Raw genomic sequence first — 18,561 nt, 5'->3', positions numbered from 1 at the left:
CTGAGAAGGCTGATTTTCTTGGGATTTGTAACTGTGGTAATTAGAATATAAGCAGGCAGAACTTTCTACATTTTTCCTTTTAATTTGTCAGAGTTTGATAATTGAACTGAGAGGTTGATGCAGAGGTATAGCATATAAAATCATGACATATTCAATATGTTAATTTTTCTCCCTTTCTGTCTCTGCCACTGGTATTTTAGAGCCTTAAACTTCCTCTTTTCTATAAGCTGCACAAGACCTGAGAGTGATCTTTTGTTCTTTTTTCTTTCAGGGCTACTGACAGACAGATGTTAAATTCTTCCAGTCCTGTGGAGCAGAAGAAATATCTGTGTTTGGCTAAAAATGAAAAAGAACTAATTGATCATAGAGTGCTAAAGCAAAAGTGAGTTTATAATATATTCATTAAATTTTCCTTACCTTTTGAAAATTGCAAAAACATTTCTTGCTTCATTTAAGCTTTTCAAAAAGCGATCTTAATTACTGTAGGTCAGGTTCAAGTATATCCAGGTGTATTTAGAAAACAACAAGAACAGAAATTTATTAGGATTTGACTGAATGAAATAGCCTGATGGTGTGATTCCATCCTCAGTCCTTGCTCACTGTTTCATATTACCTCATGCAGAGGGCAGGATACCGGTTTGTCTTTATTTATGTGATTTTTTTTAAAAATCATATTTTACAGATGTGCTTTCAACAGCAATCTGACAAATTTGTCATTACAGAGTGGAATATGACTGCTCAATAAATTGTGTGCTTCAGGCATCTTAAATATAGCACTTGGGAAGGTAGGCATGCTGATTCCATTTGCACACTCATTTTCCTTGGTTATCAAAATAAACCTACCTAGAAACTGGAGGCAAGACAATGTGATTAATTTTTTTGTCTTTCTTTTTTTTCCTATCCATGTTTTTTTTTTCTTTGAGATGGGCAATCAGTGTTGATAGAGAATCCTGTTCCTCTTTCAAGGCAATTATTTTCTTGTTTGCAAAGCTTTGTCTGCTTATCATTATCCCCCTTTATTCCCACCTGCTACAACTTCTCCCCCTGCCATTCTCCCCATAGAGATGGTTTAATGCTTTTAGAAGTCCTGTTACTTCTGTTTTTAAAAGAACATCCCAAAAACTCCAAAGATTCTTTCAGCATTGTTATCAAAGAAACAAATCCAAATCACCTGAACCCTTGCAATAAATCACTAATATGATCCTGCAATTTTTAGCCTGTGCTTATAAAGGATGCTTATTTTTAATTAATTTGCCATGTGCTGTATAAAGAGTTTTAAATGGGTTGTGTGAATCAGAGTAACCACTACACAATGTACAGTTCAAATTATTGGTATTTGGCCAAGATTATACTTACAGCCTCTGTCTCTTTGTTCATTTCATCCAATCTGAAAAGCTTAAAATTTGTCAGTTGATTTTTTTTGGTTAAGTTTTGGGGTTTTTTGTTTGTTTTTGTGTGTTTGTTTTAATTTGTGTGTGGTTTGGGAGTTTTGTGGTTTGTTTTTGGCTTTGGTTTTGTTTTCCCAGAAGATTCATGGAGCCACAGCGTCAACAACTGTATGATATTTCTGGAAGTGAATTAGTGGATGCCTTTATGGATTATTAATGCTGGTGAATAAGCTCCAAGTTTCTCTGTGTCTCCTGTGTAGGTAGTCCTAACAACTGTGTTAAATACACTCTTCGATACTACTGAATATTACCAAAATATCAAAGAAGATTTTTTGAACACAAAAATAAAGAATATGTGGATGAAGCAACTGAATTTTTTTTCTTGTATTGAAATTGAGCATGCATAAAACCAGATGAGGTTTGCAGGCTACTCCAATGGAATAATGCTTTGCTAGCAATGATAGAAGTAAAAACAGCCAATCTTTTTGTTAATCTCCCAAGAAGATTAATCTTGAAGCAGTGCCTGTCTGTCTGTGAAGACAATAATATAGACACAGAGGACAATTCAATAAATACATTTCCCATATTCCTGCTTTTCTGTGCTGGAGCACTAGCAGTTTTATGGCTCCTGACGGCCTGGGGTTTATCTTGTTGCTAAGACAGGCTTTTATTATTTGTAAATACCTGATACTGCTGTGGAAAACCAACCTTTTATTGGTTGGTTTATGTGTTCTGTCTGCCTTTCCTCAACATATTTGCTTAGCAAATGACATCCCTAATGTATCCCTTTTCCACTGCTTCCACTATGATGGTCCAGCTGTTTTCCCTCAAGATTGATGTCCTGGTACATGTTTATTTGTACATTTATTTTTTTCTATAAAAACATGTTTTGTAGCTCTTGAGTGCTGTGTAACAGATTTACTGTCTGAATGCCTTGGAGTAATTTTCTCAGAGCACAAGCAGGATAACAGATCCTCCAGCCAGCCTCAACAGGTTTGAGCTTCCCTATTTGCTGTGAGCTGGGAAGATGTGGTCAGTGCTCAGCTGAACCTGCCTGCATGGGTCATTCATGTCCTCAGGGGAGGAAATGCCTTTAACTAGACTGCTGGGGAGTTGCATCTGAAGTGTCTTCAATTATGGTATGGCATTCTGCTAATGATCCTTAGAGAGTTCCTTCCTTTGCCTCCCTATAACTTATACATCAGTATTGTTGGTCTGTTTGATGTGAAATTTTCTGAAAATTTCACAAGTTAACTCTGCTATGGGTAACTTATTTTTCAGTCTAAAGAATACTTGCCCTTATATTTAGTGGGGACTAAAAAATGTAAGACATCATTAAGCACTTGGCAGACTGCAAATTCCAGGCTTTAGGGAGTAACTGGGAAACCTTGTATTTGTGCTCAAAAGTGGGAAATTACAATGAAGGGAATGGCATAAGGATCTTTCAGGCATAGATGTCAGAACTGTGAATAGAAAAATAGAGCCCTTTTTATCTGACTATTGAGAGGAAAAAAAGTTTTATTTGATATTTCATCTTCTGTCATGATTTCCTCATTTTGATGGAAATAGCCTTTGCAACCTTAAATGTCATAAAATTGAAAACATGTTATACATGTGTTAGGGAAATGAAGCATTTTTTTACAGCTGAAGACTTTTTCTTTCTCTCAAATCAGCAAGGTCCTTGTTTTCTCCTCTCTGTCTTCCTTGGATTTGTTGACATGTACTTTTTTCCCAACTACAAACCTTCACACCAGAGTCTCTTGCTGCTGTGTGATGTAGACATGTGAAAGGTTAGACCTTCATTTGAGAATAATGGGAATCAATTAAGACTTCACCCATGTGATGAGTTTTATGTGGATGTACCAAAAAATGGAGCAACCCTATGCTGATATCAGCAAATTTCTTCTTAACTGCCATGTCATCTGACTAAATAGGGTCTGAGCTGATATAAGATATAGCAATGGGTGCCTGACTCATGGGCTTTAGCAGACAATAAGAAAAGCTTGTGGCACATAGCTCGTTTATGTGTGTGCTCAGTTGGCCTTTAAATCACATTTTCCCCTAAATGAACTAAATAGATGCAGGAAACTGATCCTTCTTACTAGCTCAAGAAGCTTAAAAGAAATAAAGTTTTATTATGATCTAGTATTTGATCTTGTTTCTGGGTCTCTGTGGCACTTTACACAGCTGTCTTGATTGAGTTGTTTGTATTGATACCAAGATTATTTTTACTGACTTTTTACAGCTAATTCAGGTAGCTCTGTGTGTCTGTATGATGTTGCATGGGGCACTGAACTTGGAGAGATGATGCTGTGTTTACTTCCCACTCTTCTCTCCAGTGTAATCTAAAACCATCACTAAATGGTCTGGGTGACACTGCATGTGTTACTCTTTGTCTTTTTGGCAGTAAAACAAGGTATTCCCTGGGATTAGGGATGCCAGGGTTTATATAATTCAAATAAAGGGGTCTTTGGGGGTCCTTTGTGAGGTTTTTTGGTGTTTGTTTTTTCTCTGGTTGGTTGTTTTTTTGTGAGGTATTTTTCCATCTAAAGGAGACAAATGGATCCTCCCAAAACAACGCTATTTTACAGCTTCATGTCCCGGTAAACATGCTGTGTGTGAGCAGAGTAAGGTTACAATGGAGACAAAGAAGGAAATAGCTGTGTAAGACAGGACTGTGACTGAGCACATTAAAGAGCCAATCTACAAAAGCTGAGTGGCAAAAGCTCTGTGAAAAGTTGTCTCCTTGCTGAGGAGCTGCTTCTTAGGATGCAGTTCCATACTGCAGCTAAGCATGGAGAGACCAGCTTGCTTCAACTGAATTGGCATTTGTTTCACCTCATGAGAAGCCATTTTGGGGATTTAAATTGTGAGAAAACTAAATGAAAAGAATAATTAAGAACTTTGCCACTGTAGCTCTTTGTAACTTGCTGCAGGATTCCTAGTACCAGTAAGAAAGGAGTGTAAGTCAGACATGTGACAGTGGAGAAAGAGGGACACTAAAATTTTGCCTGAGCTAGCCATTGGATTAATTTAGCTGTTGAATCAAAAGGACTGAGAGACAAGAAAAGATGTAAATTGAGATTTTAGATTTTTTTTGAGATTCTTTTTTTCAGTTTCAAGATTTTTATCTGAGTCAGGTTGGCTAGAAAAGGTATGGCTAGAAAGAGGCTACATAGATTTGTACCTAAATCTCAAAACTGTGCTGGGGTTTATGTATGGAGCCAAAACCTTCCTTGATTGTGGAGAACAACATTGCAGCTGAACTGAACTGTTCTTTTAGTTAAACAAGTTTGCATGTGAGCATTTCTGAGGGTAAAGTTTATGTGAAATTTTGTCTCTTTTCAAACAAGCTTATATTTCACTGTGAAATATTACAGCACATGTTTAACATGACTTCCCAACAGCAAAGAGTCCAGCTAAAACTAGTAAAATGTTTAATCTCATGCACTGTGCAGACCAGAGGAATTTTTTGTATCTTGTTTGGAGAACAAGGAATTATTTTGTATTAGATAAGGTAAATGAAAATAAATTAAATTTAGAGTATATTTGTTTCTGTGGCAAGTGTAAATGCACTGGTGAATGGGAGAGTTGCCATGATTCCTGACTACTAGCCATCCCAACTGCAAGAAAATCGTATTTTTTCAGGTGACTGAATGTAGTTCATTGTGCCTGAATGGAACCTGCCACAAACCCTGCCACTTTTTGAAATGGCTTTTCAGCTTCAGTGGTATTACCAACAATAGGAATTTCAGTGCTGCTTAGATGAAAAGTATTGTCAATTTTAAACCTTTGCCCACTTTTGAGCTATTTTAAATGGTAGCACGTTGAAAACATTATGTAGCAACTTGCAGCCTGTGTGCTACATCACTTCCATCAGGAAAGTTGGTGAAAGTACAGGATGCAAACTTAAAGGCTGCAGAGCTGCTCACTGATTCTACATTGAACATCTACACTTTGTTTGCATAGGAGGGATTTCCAAGTGATTTCAGAATCTAAGTTGGGTTTTATTTTCCTATTTGTGTATTAATTTATCTCCAAAAAGGACATGTGCCTATGTGGATATGTTGTCACTTCCTGCACAACTTTGCCTTCTTTTGAGACTGCACAACACTAACAGAGCTTCACTGTACTTTGCATCTACTGGTAATCATCTGTGTCCCAGGAAATATGGTGAGCTTGGAAAGACAGCAGCCCTGACCATTTTGTGCTTGTTTTGCATGGGGAAATGGTAGTGCTGTTAATACTTTAAATGATGTTAAGAGCAGAATACAGTACTGAAACTATGTATTATTTTTCCTCACCACTGCATTGCCATTCATAGTAGGGCTGGGATTGATGCAGTTATATCAGGGATGTAGAGTTTTTGATAGCCTACAAGATATATTGAAACATTCTAAGGTGGTGTGGCAGCATGACCAGGTCAGAAAGGATGAGAGTTACAGGCCAGCCTACTCAAGAAGGTATTGAGACTCTAAGTGGCTGTTGGGACTCACTTTCCCCTGTGCTCTTTCAGGAGGAGGGTTTGGGCAGCCAGTGGTGATAACCTGCCTCCAGCTCACCCCAGCTGGGGTGTGACTTCTGTAAATAGCAGCCATGGTGTTCTTGTGACAGCAGCTGCTGGGCTGTGTCTGCTTTGCTTGCAGATGTGAGCTGATGATAACTACCTTCATCCCTTCCTTGCCTTCCCCGGTGGGAGGACAGCCTTAACTAATGTCACATACAGTGTTTTATTCAATTAAGTTGTTTGTCTTACTGGAGAGGAAACATACCATAAGTGAAGACAGATAAAGGTGTTTTGCAACAGTAGGAAGCCCCCACAGACTTCTACTCTGCTTTCTGCTTTCAGTTAGGAACCACCACCTGTCTGGTGGTTATAACATTCCACATTTGACATCTAAATTTTAACTCTGTATGTATCGATTGCTGCCTTTGTAGGTATTCTTTATGGAGAAACAGAAACAGCATGCCTTGAATTCCCACAGCAATATTTTTCCCCTGTCTTGTGTTTTTCCATGCATTTCTCTTTCCTTCCTGCCTGCATTTCCATAGAAGAAAGATGTGATGGTGATGATACAATCCTTTCTTTTGCAGGAAAAACCTGAAATCATTTTTTGCAAGACACAAGATGTTGCAGTGGACAAGTTCTTATTCTTTGCCAGACTTCCCTTACGATGTCAAGTGCATATTAGCAGAAAAGAAATGCCCTGATCACAGTATGAGAATAAGGATTATTGAATTTTTGCAAGCAGACATGACAAAATACCTAGAAGGATCACTGTAAGTCAAACCATTAAATTTACCTGGGGGCATTACCTATTGTCTGCAGCTGTAAATTTTCAAATGGATATAAAGGTATTCTCTAATATATTTGCTTAAAAAATGGAGGCTAAGGGCCTGAAACCTACTGAAACCAATAGAAAGATTTCATGAAAGCTTTTAAGCTATGCCCTTTTTTATTTGGAGGGTAATTGATTGCCTGAGAAATAGACAGAAATAGTTTAATGTAGATCAGTATAGACTCCAGTGTTTAATACTGTCTGGAAAACCAAGTGTTTCTTTTCCATCTCCATCTTATTTGCACAGGTATCCGAACAGTCAGCAGTATAACATTGTTGTCAATACTCTGCTCCAGGCATACCCATTCCTTGATGAAGATGGGAATGGCTTTGTAAGTATTGTGGGCTTTTCCCACATAATCAATCACAAGAAAAGACTCTAGTTCAGAGGAAATCAATATCAATTTCTTATATGCTGGCTCTCTTCAGAGCACACACACTTGGCTGTGTTTGGCAAATCACGTTCTCATTTCATTATGTCAATTAAAGATTAATCCAGGTATAGTAGTACCTCAAAGATACCATGAGATCATGCAGACCTGTACATGAAATACCTGGTTGCTTGTTGAGTACATTTTCTTTCTGGACTGATTTCTGCCCAGAGGTAAAATCTGATTTTTTTTTCTATTTTTAGAAACAAACAAGCCAGGTCTTTAGGAAATTTTTTGTATGAGGACTAACATGTGACTTGATGCTCTTGCAATGTATTATGGTTGGTTGTGTGTTAGATATGAAACTACAACGTCCAGTAATACTAGTGGTAGCTCAGCTTGTTCCAAAGGCAATTTTACAGCTTTTAAATTTAAAAACTGTTTTCAACCTGAGATTCTTAAGCTAAGTTTTCAAAGGGCTTTAATTGCAGAAGGATCATGGGCTAAGTGAAACTACTTATACACTTTCTTAGGGAAATAATCACTACTTGCCAGATGGATGGCAGAATTTGTGCTAACAGTAGTTATGTCAAGGGGCAGAGATTTCAGAGTGGTTGTTCTTTATCTTTTGGTCTTTCCTCCATTCTTACTAGAAAGCATATCTGACAATAGCTGCAATAAGTAAACAAGGAAGCTGGAATTAGCAGTTTGCAATATTGCTAGTCTGCCACTTTCTGATCCAGCCCCTCTTCATTGCCTGTGCTGAGACAGGAAAAAATGCACAAAAGGTGTTTGCCTGCATTCTTAAGTTTGGAGGAGGGGGTAAGAATGAATTAATATTTTTTATTGGCCCTACTGTTAGACATTCTGTTCTTTCTTCTTGATCATAAACACTACATATACTTACTTTTTATTCATCTAAGACAGTAGTGTGTTATAACAGTAACAGCATAAAAAAACCCATAAAATACATGCACAACTACTTGTCACAAGACTTGGAGTAAAATTGAATTTATATACCTTTAGGAAGTAAATGAACAACAACAAAAAAAAAAGACAACAAACATTCTTTCATTTTTTTTTCCCTAAAAAGAATCTTCAGTAGGACAAAAAAAGCATAATTTTTGTAGGCTTTTCATTTAAAACTCCCTTTGGCTATTAAGGGGCTATAATTGTTGCTTGCTGCTCCTGATAATAGTAGTAAAACATAAGATGTAAAATATTGATTACTGAGAGGTTTGGAATCCCTTAAAATTATTTATCTATAGTAATTAAACAGTTGTTGTTATTATTATTAATTTTTAAAATAGTAAATTGAAAGCATTTAAGAAATCGACCATCAATAAAATTCAGAGGAAAAGGGGACTGATGGGTAAATGCAGAAAAAGAAACCTAACATGAGAGTAGTATTTTAAGTAAAAATGTTAGTTACATTCCTTGTTTTATATTTAAATATGTTATATTATTGTTTTATATTTATATATAAACTTCTCATAAACTGGGGAGGCAGTTCTTATAATGTAGTTCTATAATGTGCAGAGATGCTGTATAGATACATGTTTGATAGATAAAAGACAGGAAAAGGAGGTGGTTAAGGCTGGAGAATGGGACACACCAAACATGGCAATTCAGCTGGGCTGGCCTCTGTGAATAATGGTTTCCAGCAGTGGTAGTGTAATAAAACTATTGGGGTCTATTTAGAATACCAACAAGTCTGTTTTCAGTTACTGGACTTTTAACTTCTTTTCAGAGCAGTAGGGAAAATGAGTTGTTGCATGCATTTTAAAAACCAAAAGGGCTGAGTGCAGTTTGGAGTACCAAGTTTTGCATTCCCTCTGGTGTGCTGGAGCTCACTTCTGCTCCAGAATTTTCATGACAGGAAAAAAATTATTTGCAAAACTTGGAATATTCCTTTTTTTTTTTTTTTTGTTTGTTTGTTTGTGGGGTTTGTTCCTGAAATGCTGGACTTTTATTTCCCAAAATATTTATTTACGATTCCAAATTATTTTAAACAAATAATATAAACAGTATGTGTGCTATGTAGAACTATAGTCTAATACTTCCAATCTCATATTGTTGCAATGAGAGGTCATTAAAAGCTTGTTGTTTCAAGATTTATTAGTAGATTATTCACAACTCTGTTTTCTTAGTTAAAAATTTTCGCATTTAATTTTGTAGTATGGAAAAAAAATATGCTTCTGTGCCATCAGTCCTTTTTCAAAGGATATCCAGTTCAATAATTAGGACACTGACTATGACCCTAAATAAATTAATTTACAATAAAGCCGTGGATAAGCCACTTATGTACTATGAATTTTAAAAGAATATTATCTATGAGTCTAGAAGCAGGGATTAAGAATTATCTAAAATTCTAAGTAATGATTTTTAAAAATTTTCTAATAGTAAAAGTAATTTAAGGCATCTGTGGGGTACCTGGAATGAAATTACTTCCAAGATTAACTTTTGATAAGAGTACTTAAAAGCGACTACGTAAGGAAATTTTCCTGTGATATTTCCTTCTACTTAGAGAACAATGCTATCCTAAACTAACCTATGATATTTTAAAAAATTAAATTCTTCATTTAATCATAGAATAGTTTATTAGATTTGTGATGTATATTGCAACCAGTACAACATTTGTAAGTTACAGACAAATGGCTTGTATAGAAAAAGTGAAGGTTGCAAACGCAGCAGTGAAAAGCAAATTGGCTTCTTGATGACTTGCAAGATATTCTCTCTAGCTGTGTTTGTCCATTTTACAAGGCTTAAACCCAACAATTTGGAGAGAATCATTTCCCTTATTCCATTTCATTTCAGCCAACCTTCTGAAAATCATATGGTTCCAAGAAAACTTGACACGAGGAAGGGAGAGAGAGAGAGGGCTCTCTCCTCCACACCACTCGCCAGTGGGCTTTGCATAAGCAGCTCCCTTGAACTCGTGGCTGCCAAGTGGTGCTGTGGTGCCTGTGAAACCCAGGATGCCACTGCTGACATGCCTGATTAATGTAACTGCTGCAAACAAAGTGATTATTTGCTAGTAAATTGCTGCTTTTAATCTGCGTGTAATCCTTTCCCTCCGATGTCAGATAGACACAGGCTAATCCTTCTACTCCTTTACTAGGAAAGCAAACCTTCCTGGGGTGGTGTTTGGGGGAAGCTGGGGAGAGCAAGAGAATTATAAGGAAATAAAGTTGTTGGTTCAAAAATGGTAACAAAAACATCCTTTTTACCCACAAGGGAAACCACATAAATTTATCTGCTTGCAGTCGCTATGTATGTGAGAGGGGACTTGCCTATGTTTATGACAATCCTATTACAGAAATAGATTTAATTAAAAATTCTTAATTTATTGAGGGGACTGGAGGATGAAACAGCTGAAAGTTTTGAACTTTGTGGGGTATTAAAAGCCTTGTATAGGTGCCAGCACATTCTTTCATGTGAAAGAATAAGCAAAAATATCTTCTAGCCAAATAAAGATTTTCAAAAGAAAGAAACTGTGTGAAGCTCAACTACAGGGATGCTTAAATTGTCATCTGCTAATATATTCTGGGATGATCATGTTTTAAAATATTGTAACATCTGTTAAACACTTCAGAGAAGCATTAAACTAAGGTTTTTGTTTGCTTTTCTTAGCAGCCCTAAAATAGCAAGCTGGGCACGAATTTTGCTTGACATATAATGATGGGGTTTTGCACAAAATGTGTAAGGCTAGAACTATAAATGTATTTTGGAACCTCAGTGGTTCAGGTGAACATTTCAAGGCATGTAGTCACTGTAGTGCTTCTGAAAATGGTGCTGAGGTGTAATGCTCATCTTGAGGCTGTGACTGTGCTTTGTGAGAAGGCTGGGTGAGCAGTTGTACTCTATTTTTAGTTGTTATCTTTAGGTTGGTGGTGATGTGACTTCTGTTCTGGCAGAGCCCTAAGCCTGAAGGCTGCATATTAGAAATGCAGATGGGCGTGTTTTTTTTCCAGTTCTTGGATGTTGAACTGTGACTGGCTGTGAAAAGATACTTTGGTAAGGGCACAGAGGTGGGTGGCAGAGTGTTCCCCTAGGAATGGCACTCCTGCCCTGGCAGGCCCAGGACTGCTCAAGAAGAGCTGATGCAGAGACCACAGGGATTGTAGTCTCACAGCCCTTCCACTGAATTTTTTCACCATTGATGGAGATCTTGCTTTTAGGATTGAGGGCCTAGGGTAGGTGGGAACAATAAACTCAGCAGGAGAAATGCAAGGTCAAGTTGCATTCACCACCACCTCTTAAGAAGCCCTCTCATCTGTATCCTGTGAGTGACAAAGGCAGGCATGTCAGACTCCCTGCAAAGAGAGATACTGTACTGAATTCTGGTTTACACCAAAAGCTAACCTTTCAAATCATGTGACCTTGACTAATAAATGAGACTATTTTGGTAAGAAATTTGGGGTAATCATTCTTCTGTTTATACTGTGTTTTAGCATGTCAGTGGGTACAGGCTTGAGTATAGTATTAAGTGAGCATAATATTGCAGTCAGTTTTAGAAAACGAAGTAACAGATATTTGAATCTCTCCACATCCTTTTATTTACAGTCAGTTTTCTGACTGATTTTTGTTTCCCTCTGACTCTTGGATACTGGAATATGCAAGTGATTTTGAGGAATGACCAAACTGTTCAAAACTGCAGGTTGTGCCTGCAGAGGTGTTGAGCAGCCTTTGCTTAGAAATTGCTTCCTGGGGTGTGTCTAGTTTCCTGCCAAGGAACATCCAGCTTTGGGCCACATGCAAATGGCTATTGGTCCTTAAGGATGCACAAGGGAAGTTCCTGTCCATACAACTTTCAGCAGTGACTTTTCAATAGCTGAGTAAAGAAATACACGAGGGTGACAGAAGCACTGTGGCCATGTGAGCTGTCTGTGACTGCCAAGGAATGATGAATGGCTGCATTAACAGGACCTGCATCTGCTTGCAGTGCAGAAATGCCTTTAAGTTGCACTTTACATATCATGAGGTGTCTTAGAAATGCTAGGACCTACTTAAATGATTCTCTTAATTCAGCAGTTTTGAGTTCAGTTTAAAAATATATTTGATCCAGGATAGCTTTAAGCTCCCAGCAAAAGTTAGTACCACACTGTGTCTTTACCACTCCCTTCTGTTAGACACAATAATCATACAACTCTGCAACCAGAGGCAAAGGAAAAACAATACACTAAACTGAAAAAACAAAATCACAGAAAAACACCTCCAAAACCCCACAGTACAATTTCTGTGGCATCTGTGATCTGCTTCACTATGTAGTTTCCCAACCCAATGCCAGGAATTGAGCACAAAGTAGGAGTGAGGAAGGGACAACACTGCAGTTTCACTGGTAGTCTAGGATGGATCTAACCCTTAGATTCAATGTCTGTCCTTCTCAGCAAGCCACAGCAGTGCCATTAGCCCAGCTGTTGTTTGCCACAGAGCCACTTACCACAGGTGCTTTTGTTTCCTTCCATCCTGAAGCCAATGGTGGTGCTGCCCTATGAGCCTTTTTCTGCTTAATGGCAAACACTTTTTGTAGAGGTAGGTAAAACAAGGTGACCTGCTTTAGGCTGGGGCAAATTCTTGACAGATACTTGTAATGACAGCTATATTTTCCCCCTATGTAGTTGCTGTGGAAACGGGCCCTTAAAGATCGTTTCAAATACATAAGGAGACCCATTGAAGATGATGAGCAAGTCCTGAGGAACAAATGCAAGTTTGGCCACAGGAGGGGACAGAGCAGAAAATCTTCATTTGCTGAAAAAAAACTTGATGATGTCCAGGGGCAGGTAGAGGTAAGATTTTTAGTGCTTAACTGAGTTCAGCTCCTCTGTTGACAATAAGGCCACCAGCCAGTAAAGGGGAGAACTGACCTCACCCATTTAAACTCTTTTTGTATAGAGCTTGTCATATTGCCAGACCCTTGACCTTCTTCCATTTCTGGAAAACTAGGTATCAACACAGAGCTAAACCTGATACTGGATGCCTTACACATTTGTTGAGATTTAGAGTTGTAAATTGGACAGAAAATACTCTATGTTGTTTTAACTGCAGCATTTCTATTCTGCTTTTGATTATATACCTCCTATAGAGTGAAAAACAAGAGAGAATTATGTCTACTAGCTGAAGGCTCTGTACAAATAAGAATGCAAAGAGATATTTGAGCTGGTATCACAAATCCTACTGTCACACTGCACTTTGTTATATAAAATCTGTTTGTGTTGATGTGTGATGTACACAGGGATGATTACAAATCTATGCAAGCAGTTGCTGTGTATTCCTTTAGTTGGAGAATTCAGAGAGTTATCACAGTCCAGTAAGTATCTGAAGCATACTAATTAATTTATACACTTTCATAAATACATTAAGGTTCCAGCTATGCTTTGCCAATGCTGCAAACACCTGTTCATGCTGCAATTAAAACATGGTGAAATTTAAACAATTGTACAAATGTGATAAAGAAGATATGTAAGTAGATATTTATCTTTAGTTTACCCATGTCCATCCTGCTGTTTACCAGACCCTGTATTTAGGTGAGCAAGAGTGGTTTATTGGATGCTATATTGCCCTTGTGATTGAAGGTAGCTTTAGTTTCCTATACAAAATGCAAATACGTGTTTGGGCTGATTTTGAGAATTTTCAGTAATTTCTGTTTATTCCCTTTGTGATAGTATATTCAGGAATAAGCACTTCCCTTCTTGCCTGCTTTAGTTGAAGGGTTTGCAGCATGTGTGAAGTGAGAAATCCATAGTTTTGGTGCAAAACAATAAACAGTCTTGCACCCAGTAAAGAAGAAATTATAAACTGCTGGTTTTGTGTGCACATTGAGAGTTAGCCATCCTTTATGTGCTAAAGCTTGGAGAGAACACAGGTGGATCATTTCTGTCTTATGAGCTCATTGAGAAGGGCTTTGGAGTGATCCTGTTAGGACTGCATGCTAAACTTCATTTATCTGTAGGGATGGTGTAATGTACTGTGCTGTGTTTCTGCAGACCAGGAATCACCATTCTCTTTAACTGTATTGCCCGAGGCTATCACTTGTCACCCTTGTTTGCTTTAGAAATTAAAGACAAATATTACATTTCTTATAAAGGCCTAGGCTTTTTCTGCTAGCCTGAGTGTTGTAAGCAAATTAAGGGTTAAACTTAAAGATAGTGAGGGGACGCTGAATATTCCTAAACAACTTTTCTTTCTTTCATTTTCCCTGTATCCTGAACATCTATTTATATATATATATATATATATATATATATATATATATATGTATATAATACAAAGAAACAACACTTGTGGGCCCTACTAAGGATTAAGAATGTATTTCATAATTTTGAGGGAATCATAATTTCTTTAGTTTTAAATGTCTTTCTACATTGAAAGGAGTGATGTCTGACTCCAAGATCCTAAATTATATCACCACATATGTGCAAAACTGAACAAAATGTTTAATATTATTTTTAACAAAAGCAGTGGGGGTTTTCATTCAGTATATTTAGAAACACACATAAAGGCACTTTCCTGCCAATCCTTGGCACTAATTACTGTATGAAAAATATAAACAGTTAAAGTGTCTTAGTCTCAAAAAATAAATACTTGATCTAGAAGCCAACACCACTGGCAAACCCAAATTATATTCAAATTACCATTAGCTAGATGCCCTTGTCTTCATCCCTTTTTCAAGACCAGAAGAATGAATCAGCCTTGTGTGAACTAAAAGCCAACACGTCAAAATTAATTGAGGGAAAATGGAGGGAAATGAATTCCAGGTTAAGGAGACCTTTGGGGAATATTTAGGGAAGGATTCCTAGTCCCTTTGGGTCACCACACTCTCCTTTAGATAGGCAGAGGAGGACATTTAGAGCATTACAGGTCAAAGCCGACTGGCAGAGCTATGCAGATGAGAGAGCACATCTGTTCCCAACAGATGACCTACTTACCACTCACACAGCTGACTTCTATACTGAGCTTTAGTTTCTGAGCAGTCATAAGCTGTCACTCTGTCATGTGTGCTCTGTGTCAGTATAGTCTTGGATTGTTTATGACATGAAACTGATAAAAAGATTATTTACTGATAGGAAATGTCTCAGTGTTATACCTAGCATTTATTGTTATATGAGAATAGTAATTAAGTTATTGCCATTAATAAAACCCTTAACCCGTCTTTTTACTTTCTCATGTGAAAATCCAGCTGCTTGTCAGGACAAGCTTCCTGTGATGTCTGCCCAAGCCCCATTACCTTCCAAGCAGGCATTTTTCCTTCAAAAGCAACTCAAGCATACTTGGCCTCCCGTGCAGGGCATTGCTTCCAGGTGCAGCATCTGTCTTTCTCCTCCAGTTTCCTTAAAACAGCTGCTGATGTGTTCCCCTTTACAGTACATTATATTCAAACCAGATTGAAGAGTAGCTACTCTTTTTCTAGTGACTAGCATCACATGAAAGGTCTTGAGGAAGTGCGGGGCAGTAGGATGATAGTAAGTAAGCACATAAACCCATGCTAGAGGTGTCTGTCACTAAAGGAGATTTTTATTTAAATTATGCTCCCTACAAATATCCATCAGGTTGCACCACCAGGGAAAGAGGCTTGGACTCTGCCTGGCAGACATTAATTCAAGCCTCTGTGTCTGAGGGATATTCAGAATTTTATCAGGAAAGCCTCCATAAACAACAAATTTTATGGCTGTGTTGTGAAAATCCTCCTCAGTCATTTTCCACAGTCAGGCAAATATCTCAGAGCTGCAGTAATCCAGGGGAGAGTGTATTGTAATGATAATGACTCTCATCTTCTGCAAATGGAAGGTACTTTCCATGAGAAGGGTGATCACACCGTGAAAATACATAAGAAAAGCAAGCCAGTCTCCCCTCTGCAGCAAGGGTGGGATTTCTGCTAAAGCAGCCATTCAGGGGCTTGTGCTGGCTTATTCCTTTTTTAGCATCAAGCCCCATTCCTCTGCCCTAAGGACTTGTTTGATTTATGGTCCTTCAGGCTGTGAGAGAAGCCACCTCCTGCCAGCTGCAATAGGAAGGGCCCCAGACTTGGGGGAGCCAGAAGAAACAGGAAGATGGGACCTTCCTGGTCCTTGGCCAAAGGATTGCCAGAAGGCAAAAGGTGATGGAGAAGGAGATGGGGTTAGAGCTGATGATTGTCTTGCATACCTTGAGAGCTTATGGCTCAAACACTGTCCTAGTCTTCCCAGGGGTAGTGACCAAAGAGCAAATTGTCCCTTTCTGAACTTAAAGTTTAGATATCTTGCCAGTCTCAAGCACTGCTCTTTGTGGAATGTGTGACTTCACAATCAATTCAGTTAGCTGAATACAGAAAAGAAAAATATTATCGTGCATGGCTCCACCTGCCAATTCAGAAAGTCTTGTGTTTCCCATAGGTCCTGTATCATATTCTGCACCTTCCAGAGGTTTCTGGGGTACCCTTATTATATCTCAAATGCCATTAAATAACTGTATATATGCAGCTGGATTAAGCTCCTTCAATCTATCACAGACATTAAATAAGAAAATATCTCAGCAAAGGGACTACCCAAGGGTATCTTAAGCTCCCTGAACTGTAAGGGAATATAACAGGCTAGAAGGCTGCTAGTAGTTCTTGATCTTAAAAATGGAGAGAGAATACAGTTCCTCTTCTAAAGCCTCTGATTTCTTACATCCTATGACAGTCTGTTTGTGAGGTCACCAGGGTTTCTCTGAAGCTGTCACACAAATAAATTTGGAGTTAGGTGTGAAAAGGAAAAATAGGCTCTGACAAGATGTCAGCTAAGATAGTGGTAGATGTTTGCAGATAAATGGGCATTTGCCACACCCAGCAGAGCTGGGAATAACAAAATGAAAACAATGTATTAAGGTGGCACCAGCACACTATCTTCTTTCTGTGTCAGTGGGATAGAGACAAGAAATGCTTTGATGAGCACTTTGACTAGGAGAAGTGGAAGGAGAAATTTTAAGTCACAAAGTTGGACATCTATTGATACTCCCGTACAGGGAAGATAAGCAGGAATTTTGAAATTAATGAATATGTAAATTCTGTGCCAAGAGGACTAAATGAAGAGCAGAGGAGGAGCCCCATTTGTGCTTGCTTTGGTGGTATCATACAGTACAAGAACAGTGAAATTTACCTTGTCGGTTTAATCTGGAAATTGTCTTTTCTGATGAAAGTAGGAATCAGGACTGAGGGAAGACTATGCTATGAGATGGAGTCTCTTTTATCTCAGGTTAGGTAAATTAGGCAAGGCAAACATTTCCTAGGGATGTGCCTTTCTTTGAGGTGATAACTAAAGTCGTGTTTGTCAATGATCTCATGCCACTGCAGGAGTCAGAAACTGAAACAAGGTTTCAAGGACTCCAGAAAGAATAGGATTTGGAAAATGATGGTTGGAGAAAAAGGGAGAAATGAGAAACATAAGGCAACAGCAAAGGAAAAAGAGAGCGAAATGTCTATAAAATTCTCAGAGGATGAACAGCTTGTGTATGAGATGCAGAAAATCTCTTGGCTCAATCTTATGGCACTAGTGGCAGGTACAGCATTAGGTACCACCTAGACTGAGAATCCCATGCACAAATGAAACAGGGGTGATAGCACCTTTCCCTCCAAGATTAATGGTCTCCAAATGAAGCATTTGAATGTTAGCACAGCCAGAATGTGAGCATGCATATATAAATGATCATTCAATGGCTGTACCCAACTGTAATGTGATTTTTCCACTAAAAATTTGATGTGCATACATCAAACCTTGAGTGTGTAGTGTTGCTTAGTTAATATTTTAAAATGTTTTTAAGTCGAATAAAAGCTTTAAACACAAATCTCTGGCATGCATATTGCACTTCACTTTCTTATTTGTGTCAGCCAGTGTCTTCGTTGTTCTGTGAGTTAAATTGTCAAGCACAGGTAGAGGAAAACAGATTTCTCTCATTTTGCTTATTTGCTTATTTTGCAGCTTACAAAATCAGAAAGCAGTTGTGGTCAGAAACAGACTGACTTACATGACTTTGAAAGTTTTTGATTAGCACTGGCATTCAAATCTGACTCTGAAGTTGCCTGATTGGCTTAAAAGTGCAATTATGTGTAATAAAAGCAAAGCCTGCCTTAATTAAATGTCTCATTGGAGCACAAGTCAGTGTGGATCCTGCTGGTGATTACATGCTCATTTTGCTTGAAAGCAGCCTGTCCATGCTGTTCACCTGTCTTTGTCTTCAGTGTTTGGGTGTCAGAGGTGGAGCACAGTTTTGATTTCTCAATTCTCTCCCACCATCCAGGACATGATGGGCCTTGAGCAGTGCCAAATTTTCAGCCTGCCTTTTTAGATTCATACTTGTTCCAGATCAGTCTCCAGGGTTTGGGGCTTTTTTTGAACAGACATTCACTTTCTAATTGCCATTGCCTGTTTTTATGACTCCTCCTGATATAAAACAACCCAATGTATATCAGTAAATGTCATTCCAATGACTCTGATTATCACCACGTCC

General features: G+C 38.1%; 1 protein-coding gene across 3 annotated transcripts in view; it reads left to right on the top strand.

Annotated features, from left to right (window-relative positions):
- Positions 1 to 18,561, top strand: part of SAMD3 (sterile alpha motif domain containing 3) — a 32,180-nt gene that overhangs the window by 4,129 nt on the left and 9,490 nt on the right. The window contains exons 3-6 of one of the 3 annotated variants that reach the window (XM_056487983.1): positions 272 to 382; positions 6,483 to 6,668; positions 6,975 to 7,059; positions 12,720 to 12,881. In XM_056487983.1, coding sequence (XP_056343958.1) covers positions 272 to 382; positions 6,483 to 6,668; positions 6,975 to 7,059; positions 12,720 to 12,881 — 544 coding nt within the window. Of the gene's footprint in view, positions 1 to 271; positions 383 to 6,482; positions 6,669 to 6,974; positions 7,060 to 12,719; positions 12,888 to 18,561 lie in introns of all 3 variants that reach the window. The other 2 variants (XM_056487982.1, XM_056487981.1) reach the window with 2 other exon arrangements.

This window comes from Oenanthe melanoleuca, chromosome 3 (genome assembly GCF_029582105.1).
Source record: "Oenanthe melanoleuca isolate GR-GAL-2019-014 chromosome 3, OMel1.0, whole genome shotgun sequence".
NCBI lineage: Eukaryota > Metazoa > Chordata > Aves > Passeriformes > Muscicapidae > Oenanthe > Oenanthe melanoleuca.
The sequence above is the reverse complement of the archived record's forward strand: the minus strand, read 5'-3'. Positions and strand labels throughout refer to the sequence as shown.